The sequence below is a fragment of the Heptranchias perlo genome, chromosome 11, assembly GCF_035084215.1.
Source record: "Heptranchias perlo isolate sHepPer1 chromosome 11, sHepPer1.hap1, whole genome shotgun sequence".
NCBI lineage: Eukaryota > Metazoa > Chordata > Chondrichthyes > Hexanchiformes > Hexanchidae > Heptranchias > Heptranchias perlo.
In genome coordinates, this window is record NC_090335.1 from 56,733,298 (window position 1) to 56,747,498 (window position 14,201).

The window sequence follows — 14,201 nt, forward strand, 5'->3', positions numbered from 1 at the left end:
AAAAAACTACTTAATCTTTTCTGTTTGTTTTGTTCAATTTGTAGAGGAAAAAGCAAAGAATTGAGGATTTGCTCAAAATAAGGCATATTGTCAGGGGATTGGGGGAAGATCCCCCGAGACAAAGTATGAACACGTGAAGGGACACCGACCCTCAGGGTGATTTTTGTTCTCTTTCTTGAAGACTAGACAAATGAACGAAAACCCAAATTATACTAAAATCAAACTACATGCAAGTTATTGCCCAGTCAACAAATAAGCTGAAATAAAATTATAAGTTTCAATATCTTTATTAGTTTCTCAGGAGAATGTTACTTTTTTTGTACATATTAACTTCTAATCTCAATTCAATCGGGATCTCACTCAGTACATTTCGTTATCCATTTAACAATAAAAATGAATCACATCCGTGGTCTACTTCCAAACTATCATTAAATTTCTTTGTTCTTCCGCCAAGGCAGTCTACAACTTCAGAATCACTTAACACATGTTTAGGTAGTGTTTCAATAAAAGTTTTTTTTATGCTATGATGCTGATAAGTTTGAAAGCAGAAAATAAGAGGAAACAAATCTATTTGGTCTCTTTCCCCAGCAAACAAAATCCATTATTCAGAAGCTACTAGAAGGGCCTGCTCTGCTTTAGATTATAAACTGTATTCAGATCAAAAAAAAAGGTTTTGGACTCAGTGTGCATGGATGGAAATTATTACCTCGCAGCTGAGAGTGGGCTTGCAGCTTTCCCAACATCCACAGATCCTTACCGATAGCCTGGGCCAGGCTGGGTGTACCCCTGAGCGTATGGGGGACGATTGCGTGCATACGGATTAGCCCCGGATGGTGGTGGTGTCACATTGCTCCCAGGGGAAGGTGTGAAGCCTGGCCTTGGTTGGTAAGCCCCTGGTTGATTTGGAGCTATACCAGGCTGGGAGGCAGGTGGCATTGTGTAGTTAGCAGGCTGAGAAGCTTGTGTTGTATAATTCTGTGGTGGATAGGAGCCAGCTTGGTACTGCTGAGCAGGCTGTGATGGTATTTGCTGGGTCTGGGCGGAGAATCCAGATGCAGGAGCTTGGGATGCTTGCTGATTGTAAGCTTGGAACTGTTGAGCTTGCTGGGAGGATGGTTGTTGGTTATAACCTGAAAAAAGAGAAATATAAAAATGAGCAATCTTTACTATAACTAAGCGCAGCAGTAATAAAAAAAAAATCCACGAGTTCAATTCCACATCACTATTTCTTATATATAAAAAGTGTTGAACTATTAAATCCTCAATACCAGTTACATTTTACACAAATGCCCTTACGACTCCAATTTCTCATTTAAAAACTTGACTCTGAATTTCATTTTTGTGCATTAGTTGCACATAAATATTGTTCAGCTTTACTTTTCCCCCCCAAACATATTATTTCACCCGCCCCAATTTATTAGCTGCATCAGTGCCAAGTCTGGATGAACCAAGCAGCAAATACTTGCAGGTCCAGTAAATTCCAGTTCAACCAACCAGGAAAAATATTAAGATTTGCCCTGACATCTTGAAAATGTCTCAAAAGCTCCTCAAACATAATGAATTACTTTTAAATTCAGTGACCATTATGTCGGCTAATGTGAGGAACATTTGAGTGATAGCTCAAACTGACCGTGGAATCATAGAAAATTTACGGCACAGGAGGAGGCCATTCGGCCCATCGTGTCCACACCAGCCAAAAATGAGCCACCCAGCCTAATCCCACTTTCCAGCATTTGGTCTGTAGCCCTGTAGGTCACGGCGCTTCAGGTGCACATCCAGGTACTTTTTAAATGTGTTGAGGGTTTCTGCCTCTATCACCCTTTCAGGCAGCGAGTTCCAGACCCCCACCACCCTCTGGATGAAAAAAGTTTTCCTCAGCTCCCCTCTAATCCTTCTACCAATCACTTTAAATCTATGCCCCCCCTGGTTATTGACCTCTCTGCTAAGGGAAATCGGTTCTCCCTATCCACTCTACCTAGGCCCCTCAATTTTGTACACCTCAATTAAATCGCCCCTCAGCCTCCTCCAAAGAGAACAACCCCAGCTTATCCAATCTTTCCTCATAGCTAAAATTCTCCAGTCCTGGCAACATCCTCGTAAATCTCCTCTGCACCCTCTCTAGTGCAATCACATCTTTCCTGTAATGTGGTGACCAGAACTGTGCGCAGTACTCAAGCTGTGGCCTAACTAGTGTTTTATACAGTTACAGCATAACCTCCCTGCTCTTATATTCTGTGCCTCGGCTAATAAAGGAAAGTATTCCATATGCCTTCTTAACCACCTTATCTACCTGTCCTGCTATCTTCAGGGATCTGTGGACATGCATTCCAAGGTCCCTCACTTCCTCTACACTTTTCAGTATCCTCCCATTTATTGTGTACTCCCTTTGCCATTTGCCCTCCCCAAATGCATTACCTCATACTTCTCTGTCACTTTTCTACACACCTGACTAGTCCATTGATATCTTCCTGAAGTCTACAGCATTCCTCCTCACTATCAACCACACGGCCAATTTTTGTATCATCTGCAAACTTCTTAATCATGCCCCCTACATTTAAGTCCCAATCAGTAATATATATCACAAAAAGTAAGGGACCCCAATGAAAACAGCCTTCCAGTCGCAAAAAACACCTGTCAACCATTACCCTCTGCTTCCTGCCACTGAGCCAATTTTGGATCCAACTTACCACTCTCCCTTGGATCCTATGGGCTTGTACTTTTTTGACCAGTCTGCCATGTGGGACCTTGTCAAAAGCCTTGCTAAAATCCATGTAGACTACATCAAATGCACTACCCTCATCGACCCTCCTTGTTACCTCCTCAAAAGTTGCCTCAACCCCATATTCCACCCTTAGAAGTACAAATGTGTCAAGATTTGGATTCAATCAGCATTTCCTATTTAATACTCCAACATTATGGGGTTATACTGTCTCCCTTGTATTTACCTTTCACCACTTTTATTCAGTAAGGCATTATACTTTGCACTGTAACCTTCTCCATACGTGCTCAACTAGCAGGAAGTGCATGGGTGCAAGGCGTGTCTGGTTCTGAAAGTGTAGTAGGAAACCAGACATCAAATTTATCTAATGCAAGTGTTGCTGGCTTGTAAAAATGTCTTGTTTATACAAGGATCAGTTTCACAAGCCTTTCAACCTTTCAAGTACAGAGTAAAAAGTCTTCACCGCCCCCACAAGTGCTTGTGCATTTCTGATCAGTGATTTCCCCTCATCTATCTTGATCATTGTAAAAAGAGACATCCAAGAAATACGGACAAAAAATAACAATGACGCATGCACAAGCTTAGCCATGGCAAGTGCAAAAATCCACTCCATGCAAGTGAGCCAGATTAGGGGGCAAAGCAAAAGTAATAGCTATGTCATGCTTGCAGAATTCAGGAGTTGAGTTTTCTTCTCACACCTCCAAAATTAATTTAATTTACAAAATGAACATCTGATTTGTTTGAACTAACACATAAATGACTTTTTCTTAAATGAAAGAATATAAAAGTCTCTGTATTTCCTAAGAGTGTGGCCAACTGCAGGAGTATGGGTCTCACTCCATCATGTGAACAGCGCAATGTAAACAAGCCCAGATTCCAGGAGCCGATGGCATCATAGACTCGATGGCATCATAGACCCACAGCAATATTTTAGTGCTGGTATAAGGGCAATGGTGTATAAACTCAGAGAATCAGTCTTGTGTTTGCTCTCTGTGGGCTTCCAATTAAAGGAAGAATGGACAGAGACTCCAAATACAAAAGCAGGAGAGCTGCACATGGAAGCCATTCTCCAAGTGATTAGGAAGGCAAATGGAATGTTATCACTTATTGCAAGGGGAATGGAATATAAAAGTAGAGATATTTTGCTACAGTTGTACAGGGCATTGGTGAGACCACATCTAGAATACTGTGTGCAGTTTTGGTCTCCTTATTTAAGAAAGGACATAATTGCTCTGGAGGCGGTTCAGACAAGGTTCACTCGACTGATTCCTGGGATGAGGGGGTTATCTTATGAGGAAAGGTTGGACAAGTTGGGCCTGTATACTCTGGAGTTTAGAAGAATGAGAGGTGATCTTATTGAAACATAAAAGATCCTGAGGGGACTAGAAGGGGTAGATGCTGAGAGGATGCTTCCCCTTGTGGGAGAGACTAGAACTAGGGGGCCACAGTTTAAAACGGAGATGAGGAGAAATTTTTTCTCTCAGAGGGTTGTGAGTCTGTGGAACTCCCTTCCCCAGAGAGCAGTGGAGGCGGGGTCATTGGATGTTTTTAAGGTTGAGTTAGATAGATTCCTGATTTACAACGTAGTCAAAGGTTATTGTAGGTAGATAGGAAAGTAGGGTTGAGGTCACAATCAGATCAGCCATGATCTTATAAAATGGCAAAGCAGGCTTGAGGGGCCGAATGGCCTACTCCTGCTCTTAATTCGTATTTTCGTACTTCCAAACAAAATGCAGCAATACAAGTATAGAAGTGCCTAAACTTCTCCATTTAGCAGCTGTCATCTATCAAAATTTCCCGAGTGAGTGGCAGAGAAGTTTACGGTACTGTTATACCTTCCAGAGATAGCATTATTAAATGCACCTCAGCTGTGTGGACCAGATTACACGAATATAAAGTTTCCGAGAATGCCAGCGTGCCTAGTGGGTGTGACCATTATAATGGAATCAGGCACATGATATCATGCATCAATTGAAGGTGTTGGACGTGTACTGGTCGGTCGGTACAAATAGCAGCTACTAATGATTGGGTATTATTGACTCCTGTGTTACACTTGAGCTGACATAACATTTTCTAACACTAGATCACTACCTTGACTAGATCGGTGTATAAAAGAGAGTCAGGACTGGGATTCAGCAGTTCTATTCTGGTGATTGACATATTGTATTTATAAAGCTATATTAGTAAACACAACATGAAGATCCTTCTGCAAGTGATGCAATTGCATCTATTACATTTACATAGTCTTAACCGTAGACTGCCATATTAATGTAAAATATAATTGCTGCACAAATCAATACACAAGTTTAATCTACTAAATCCCATGGGAGACTTGCACCAATGCATGGATTAAACTTCCATTAAAAAATCTAGTCATGCAAAATGGGTATTAAAAATGGACCAGAGTTAAAAAAAAATAATTTTTGTCAGGTTTTCTGTTTTAATTCTTGAAAGTTATTCAGGTCCTAAGACATTTGACTGCACCTCAATTGCAGTCAGTCAGAGGTGATGCTGAATACATCAGAGCAGGTCTTGTTTATATGTGGGAAATGCAAAATGATAAGTTTCCTAAAGGCTGTTGAGACCTGCACACGAATAGAAATCCCTCAGGAATGAATAATCTAACATTTCCTTGTAGTGTTGGGGAGAGAACAACTTAATATTGAAAGCACTCATTCTTCCCCTCTCACCCATCCCCCCTCACATACTACAAGATTTAGCTCTTTTAAACAAATAGATATTTGAACTAAAACAAGCTCCAGGCAGCAAATTCATCTTCTGGTGTAGACATGCCTAAACTGGTCTGTATTCAATGATGCTCTGTTCAAAAAGGACAAAATTAACAATTTCTTCTGTAAACTGATAAAAGTGGTAAGGTTGATAGCATAACAAAGTTTTAATAATATTTCTCATGGGAGTTTTTAAAACCTTAGCTCTATTCCCATCGGTTCTAAAATTGGTACACTGTCTCCTGTGGGATGACTAATTTTGTATTAACGCTAATTACCATTTATGTAGAATAAAATGTGTGGAATTACAGTTCTCCTATAGTACACACTCCAAAAAAACGACACATGAAAACATCCTCACAACACAACTACTTCTGCTATAACATGACGTACAAGCATCTTGTTTATAGAGGGTCCACCGTACTTCAATCTTTTGGCTTGGTACTTGTAACTATCACGCATAATTTGCTGGTTCTGCTTGAAACAGCTGGACATCCTGTTCCAAATATGGCAATTCTATTTCACAAGTATGACAGATTATAGGGGAAAAGTGTGTCTGGAGGAATGTAAAATTTAATTCTAAATGACATGTTTGGCAGAACTTGCCTGCATTCCCATTAACAATCCCATAACAACAACTTGCATTCATATAGTGCCTTTAACGTAGTAAAATGTCCTTCACAGCAGAGTAATCAGACAAAAATTGACATCAAGCCAAAGACGACGATATTAGGACAGATGATTAAAAGCTTAGTAAAAGTTTTAAAGAGCATTTTAAAGGAGGAGAGACCAAATGGTTTAGGGAGGGAATTCCAGAGCATAGGGCCTAGACGGCTAAATGCATGGCCACCAATGGTGAGGCGAAAGAAAAGGAGGATGCACAAAAGGCCAGAGTTGGAGAAATAGAGTTCTTGGAGGGTTGTAGGGCTGGAGGAAGTTGTAACAATAGGGAGTGGCGAGGCCATGGAGGGATTTGAACACGAGGATCGGAATTTTAAAAATCGAGGCATTGGAGGACTAATGTAAGTCAGCGAGCACAAGGGTGAATGGAACTGGGTACGAGTTAAGATGCAGTTTTAGAAGAGCTCAAGTTTATATCAAGTGGCATCAGGTCACAATATCATACTATAAAAGTGATTTTGACGAGGAACGTCAGTATAGGGGAAGTATGTTCAATGTAAAGCACTTAAAACTTCTAGCACTGGCTAGATCTATTTCCCTAGTGGTTAGATGTATTATATAGCTGCAAGAGAAACTATATTTTATGGAGGAGCAAATGGAAACCTGCTGTTGTGCCAGGCAAAATGAAATAGAAGATATTTGTGTCAGGAAACATTCCGTAACAATTCTTCCATCCAATTAGAAACTTTGCCACTTCAAACCACGAATAGCCTAGCTCTTCTGTTATTTAGTTGACAGAGCAATATTGAGCTATTCTGGTATAGGTCCTAAATTGGCCTTTCTCTGGTTTGAACTTTTGCTCCTTTTTTTACTGTCATACTTTAAGTTGAAGTAGTGTTCCAGATTTAACTTTTCCATCACAAAGGCCACCTACTTCCATTTATGTAACGTTGCCCATCTCTGCCCCACGTCGGCTTATCTGCTGCTGAAATCCTCCTTTGTACTTTTGTTACCTCCAAAATTGGCTATTTCAATGCTTTTCTGGCTGGCCTCTCATCTTCCACACTCGATAAACTTGAGCTCATCCAAAACTCTGCTGCCTATAGTCTGTCCCGCACCAAATCTTGCTCACCCATCACCCCTGTGCTCGCTGACATATATTGGCTTCCAGCCCACCAATGCCTCGATTTTAAAATTCTCATCCTGGTGTTCAAATCTCTCCATGGCCTCATCCCTTCCTACCTCTGAACCTTTTCCAGCCCTAAAACCCTCCAGGAACTCTACATTCCTCCAACTCTGGCCTCTTGTGCATCCCTCGTTCCCCTGAACCCAGCATTTGCGGCCATGTCTTCAGCCATCTAGGCCTTAAGCTCTGGAATTCCCTCCCTAAACCTTTCCCCTCCTTAAAACCTACCTATTTCCCAAAGCTTTAGTCACCCAACCTATTATCTCCTTCCTTGACTTGTGTCGATTTTTGTCTGATTACGCTCCTGTGAAGCATCTTTTGACGTTTTACTAAGTTAAAAGGTGCTATATAAATGCAAGTTGTTGTACCACATACAATCTTACATATATCCAAGAGGTTCCCTTTCAGTTGCCTCCTTTCAAGGCTGAGAAGCCCAATTTTTTCCAGCCTTTCCTCATAACTCAAGTTCTATGGCTGGGGATCAGACATATGGCTCTTCCTGCACCACCATATCTGAATATTTTTCTCAAGTCTCGGTGACCAGAATTGAACGGTACTAAATGTGTGGTTTGACCAGAGTATTACAAAATTTAAGCAAGACAATCTCCAACTCACTGGTTTAGCAATATAATTCAGCATTCTCTTTGCTTTTTATTGCTGGCCTGCAACAACTGGACATGTAAAACGCCAAGTCCATGAACACCTTTTGAATGCTTTCAATTTCACCCTCAACTATTCAGACAACATGTCCTCATGTCCATTTACACTTGTCTATAATTAAATTTGATCTGCATTGTTTCACCCTCTACCAGTTCAAAGGCATGGAGGCCTTGATTAAAGAGACTTACTCCATGACAGTGTCCATCCTCTGCAACATGAAAAGATGTGGAGTTACTGCACAGCCAACTATGACTAGAACATTATCACAAAAATTACTTGGGGTAGAGTTTCCGCTCTTTTATGGTAGTAATATTAGCACAATCCGGACAAAATCAGCCAAACCAGTGCAAAAGATCAGGAGATCTTAAACATACGTGAGTTACGCCCAAAGCCACCTACATTTGTATTTTTCGCGATCTTTTACATTGGTTCAAGATTCAAATCGCTCGAATCAGGTGCCGCCATAAAACTGCTCCCAGGTCGACACTGCGAGATTTCGCTGAAGGCGCTGGTTCGGGAAGGCTTTTAAAATTGCGTTCATTTTCTTAGGTGCATAGGCACTAGTAGGCAAGTTTTAAAAGATTTTTCATATCAAAAAATATTTAATTTAATAAGAAACTGACTGGTGTACACCAATGAAACTATTAAATGGTTCAGTATAGTTTTTAAAAGTCATTTTCAGTTATTTTAAATCAGGTTACTCACAGGTGGAGGACTCGACACCCTTCTTAAAAATGCTTATTTTTGCCGATTCAATAAAACTGTACCAAGGTTACCATTCTTAAATACATCAAGGAATACTTTTTAAATGGAAAGAAACAAAAAGAAATGATTACGTTCCATTACAGTGCCCAACTGCACTAGTTAATGCAAGATTTTATGTTTGTGATTATGCACATGAATTTTATTGGAAACTTGAACTGTAACCTAACCAGCACAATTTCAAGCTCATTTGGGGTGCAATTTCCCGATTGCACCCAAAGCGGAAACTCTACTCCCTTATGTTTAAGTCAGGCTTCCATATTTACACCAGAATCACAGATTTCCTTGAATAATTGACCTGTTTAAATCAGCAGCTAAGAAAAAAAGGTGCCAGGCCACAATGATCTGATACCAGTATTCTCCTATTTAATACCAAAGTTAAAAGCACAGATCCTATCTGACAGAATAAACCTGGTTCATTGTTGTTACTGCATTCAAAGTGGTAAGAGATTTGTGATCATATAGTTGAGTCATAATATGGCAAATCCATCCCTCTTTTATTGTACTTTGCCACATGCTCATGATCTTTTACATGAATGCTAGCTTATGTGTTATTTTTTACACCACATCTTAAATTGTTCATTTGTTTAAAAGAGAATGAACTATATTTCCCCTGCACTTTCTTTTTGTGCACAATGTCAGATTCCAAAAATTAAACAAAAGCCTCAAAATAGGTGCTTTAAAAGAGCCAGACTGAAGGCAATGCTGATGATTTTCTCCTTTTATTGCTATCTTCTCACCCGAATACTGCAGTCCATACTGTGGCTGAGCCTGTGGCTGTTGTTGCTGAGGTGCATATCCCGGTTGCTGGTACTGCTGATACATTTGACCTATTCAACAAAAAGCAAGCGACTGAAATCATACATCAGCATTATAAAATCATACATCAGTATTATAAAATTATTATGCAAAACACTACTTTACTGTCCTAAATATGACCTGTTCAGTCAAAAGAAAATTTAACATTTCAGTTTAGGTAACTAATTGTCCAATCCCACAGGGTTTTCATTTCAAATGCAACCTCCTTTAGCTTAGGGCATGGATAAGTAAGCCACAACTTTTATTTCACAATGCCCAAATTGTCTCAATCAATGAATTACACAGAGAGTAAAATGCCCTTTGGGATACATGAGTTTATATACTCAAGATAAACCCTGTAGACATGAAACATCCCAGCTACCAGCCCAACTGCTAGCTGACAAGCTAACAGCTTTAATTTTTCACCGAAGCTTGAAATTTAACCTGACAACTGTGAAGCTTTTCTAATCTGCTAAAATAAAAGGGACAATTAAACAATTTTATTATTCGTTCATGGGATGTGGATGTCGCTGGCAAGGCCAGCATTTATTGCCCATCCCTAATTGCCCTAGAGAAGGTGGAGGTGAGCTGCCTTCTTGACTGAGTGGCTTGCTAGGCCATTTCGGAGGGCGATTAAGAATCAACCACATTGCTGTGGACCTGGAGTCACATATAGGCCAGACCGGGTAAGGACAGCAGGTTTCCTTCCCTGAAGGACATTAGTGAACCAGATGGGTTTTTAAGACAATCCAGTAGTTTCGTGGCCACCATTACTGATACTAGTTTTTTTAAATTCCAGATTATTTAATTAATTGAATTTAAATTCCCCAGCTGCTGTGGTGGAATTTGAACTCATGACTCCGGATTATTAGTCCAGGCCTCTGGATTACTAGTCCAGTAACATAACCACTATGCTACCGTATCCGATAACTGACCCCCTCCTGCATTTCCTTAAACACTTCCTACCTAGGAAACTAATTATAGTTTTTTTTTCTTTTTCTAAACAATTGGTTACATTTCTAGCTACATCAAAGATGAGATTTAGGGTACATTTGCATTGTGAGTTTAGCATCGGCATGAAGTAATTTCCACTATGCATCAACTTTAAACTTAGTGTAAATCCAGATTCAGAGCTCAACCTGACTAGACAGTGAAGCAAGTTAGATTAATTGGATTTGGTAGTCTTGCACCATTTCAGTTTAGCCCTTCATGGATTGCAACTCAGGTGTGGTATCAAAGTCCTCAAGAGGTTTTATTGGACACTGAGGCACTTTTAAACCCACCTTACCTCACCTCAATTCAATTTTAAGAATGAAACTGGTGTTCTTTTCTCCTCAGTCTCAAAACATTTACATTTCTAACTATGGGGAAAGAACTCTGCATAGTTCGCTCTCCTAGATAGTAGAGTTATAGTCCCAGCCAAGCCAGAAGCAAGTAGTGTCAATAGGGTTCTGCCTGGCTGGAACCTGAACTCAGCTACCCATCTCAGACCAGTATCTGCAGTGTAAGTGTACCCTTAAAATATACCTAAAAAGTCATAAGTTTTGTACAATCCTATCCATGTATAACCAAACCTACCTGGGACCTACCATATTTTTACTTAGAATTTCACAAATTTAATGTTTATTTGTCCAGCAGGGTGAGGAGTAGAACCACTCGGAAATCCCAATTTAAGCGAAATTGAACTCCAACATACTATTTAGTGGCAGGTAGAAAATATCATACACTAAAGGACCATGATCAGTCTGTGCTGGATTCACCAAAATCACATAACTGTTCTGAAAGTGCTGAATTTCTCTTTTTCATGCCTCTGAATGCCCTAAAGCACCAAATTTCAACTGGAACCAACTACAAAAGTTGCCAGGTCCAGCAATAAATTCCAAATGCTTTACTTGTGTCCATTTAGTATATTTTTTTAAGGGGGAAATCCTAGTACAGTTACGCAAGAAATAATGGATTGGGAAATGAACAGTGGGAGCCAAGTGGGAGGTGGGAACAGAGTTTAAATGTTAACTTTAAAAGAGAAAGACAGGTTTAGAAAGATAGATTAGATTAATTTTTTTTTAAAAAGGACACAGAACAAAATGGAAAGAGAAACAGATGGGAGAAAAAGCAGCAATAGGCTGAGCAAAAATTAGGTGGTTTTTAAATTATTTTTGATTAAAATTGAATTTATTTGTAATCTGGGGTCAACATTACAACAATGAAGGTACACCAGACATTTTAGTATACTATTTCATTTGATTTATCCCTGAACCAACATCACTGAAAAATAGATTATCTGGCCATTTATCTCACTGCTGTTTGTGCGACCTTACTGTGTGCAAATTGGCTGCATGTCTCCCTGCATTACAACAGTGATTACAATTCAAAAGTACTTAATTGGCTGTGAAGTGCTTTAGGACATTTAAGGTCATGAAAGGCACTATATAAATGCAAGTTCTTTTTTTAGTCTTTCTTCTGCAACTCAATACATAAACGGAAAAATTTACAAAACCAGTCCGACCAGAGACAGTCATTTCTCTGGTCCAGTTGGATACTGAAAACTATGAATCAGCCCTAACTAGTTTCATTCCTCAGGAAATCCCATGGTCTTAACTATTAGGTCATTCATTTACTTGGAGTAATTAATCTGCAAACCAAAATACAGACATCAAATATTTTAGTGCTGAAATTATAGCTACGCGAGTATGTAGAAATCTTTTAACCTTTTTAATCCCTCTTTCACAACTGTTCACAAACACCATACAATGGTAAGCATCCTGATCAGTTTTCCAAAATACAATCAAGAACAGATGCAGCTCAACTATATGGTTTTAGCACTGTTCTTTTAACCGGGAGACAACTTTCTTCCCCGTAATCCCTCCAACATATTAAAGCTACATGCTGGAAGACGAATTAAAATCAGAATGATTTTGACGAAAGATCAGAGAAATTATTTGAGACGTTAACAGCACTTTGGATATAAGGTACAGCATAAAAACAGGCCAGTCATATTTTCTATCCCAATGTACCACGTTCACCTTCATTGCTTTCTGTTTCCCTTCTTGTGTTTGATCAGGTTTCTTCTAAAACTCCCTTTCACATTCACCTCTCTTTCCTCAGCAACTGTCTCCAGCTCCAACTTATTCCACGTGGTTTCCAACTTAAATTCCACCTTCATGTTTCGGATCCACCCGTGATTACAGATATTTCCATGATATCCAGCGTTCCTCGAACCACTGCTCTCGCTGCTCTTTTGTTTAGGCACTTTAGGCCCCTTGACATTCAACGGCATTACCATCGCCGAATCCCCCACCAGCAACATCCTGCGGCTCACCATTGACCAGAAATTTAACTGGACCAGCCATATTAATATTGTGGCTACAAGAGCAAGTCAGAGGCTAGATATTCTGCGGCGAGTGACTCACCTCCTGACTACCCAAAGCCTTTCCACCATCTACAAGGCACATGTCAGGAGTGTGATGGAATACTCTCCACTTGCCTGGGTGATTGCAGCTCCAACAACACTCAAGAAGCTAGACACCATCCAGGACAAAGCAGCCCGCTTGATTGGCACCCCATCCACAACCCTAAACATTCACTCCCTTCACCACCGGCGCACAGTGGCTTCAGTGTGTACCATCCATAGGATGCAATGCAACAACTCACTAAGGCTTCTTCGGCAGCACCTCCCAAACCCGTGACCTCGACCACCTAGAAGGACAAGAGCAGCAGGCGCATGGGAACAACACCACCTGCACGTTCCCCTCCTAGTCACACACCATCCCGACTTGGAAATATATCGCCGTTCCTTCATCATCGCTGGGTCAAAATCCTGGAACTCCCTTCCTAACAGCACTGTGGGAGAACCTTCACCACACGGACTGCAGCGGTTCAAGGAGGCGGCTCACCACCACTTTCTCAAGGGCAATAAATGCCGACCTCGCTAGCGAAGCCCACATCCCATGAATGAATAAAAAAAAATTTACAACCTTCCGGACTCAACATTGACTTCAATAACTTCAGACCATAACCACTGCTCCCATTTTTTTTTGTTGGACTGCAACTGCTGGGTATGATTCTGCTGTTGCCATTTACAACTCCTCTAGACCGATCTTTTGTTTCTTTACTTATCCCATTACCACCCTCCTTGCCTTGCACCACCACCCCTTTTGTCATTTACTCACTCTTGCCCTCTACCCTATCAAAGACCTTCCCTTTTGTTCTTTCCCTGGCTCTGTACTTGCATAAAAACTTTAACTCTTTAACATCTTCCAGTTCTGACGAACGGTCTTCGACCTGAAACCTTAACTGTTTCCTTCCCCACAGATGCTGCCTCACTTGCTGAGCTTTTCCAGCATTATCTGTTTTTACCTTACTTAACATTTAGCCACATTAAATTCTATCCTCTGCTGCTTATAGTTCACCCACTTAATTTGTTCAGATTTTCTGAATACTATCTCTCATGGTCCGCTCATCTAGTCATGCAGCTTGATATAAAATACCAAGATTTATATTACCAGAAGCACCCTTCCTCCTGTTGATCGCTGTAAGGGCTGGATGGTGGTAGATGTTTATTAAGTAAATCTAGGAATGTGAAATACATTTACCTGTATTATGTAAATGTAAGTAAGACATTTTCTACTATAATCAGTGCACGTGGCTAATCAGCAATTTCTAGTGGACTATATTTCCATAAAGGGATAAGGCTTCCACAAAGCAGCCAGGCACTAGGCAGAAGAAA

General features: G+C 40.3%; 1 protein-coding gene across 2 annotated transcripts in view; it reads right to left on the reverse strand.

Moving 5' to 3' along the window:
- Nucleotides 1-268: 268 nt before the first annotated feature.
- The window catches only part of tfg (trafficking from ER to golgi regulator), a 135,237-nt gene continuing 121,304 nt past the window's right edge, over nt 269-14,201 (reverse strand). The window contains exons 7-8 of one of the 2 annotated variants that reach the window (XM_067993102.1): nt 9,418-9,507; nt 269-1,130 (exon numbers count right to left, since the gene is read on the reverse strand). In XM_067993102.1, coding sequence (XP_067849203.1) covers nt 754-1,130; nt 9,418-9,507 — 467 coding nt within the window. In that variant the 3' untranslated portion in view covers nt 269-753. The remainder of the gene's footprint in view (nt 1,131-9,417; nt 9,508-14,201) is intronic. The other variant, XM_067993103.1, reaches the window with a different exon arrangement.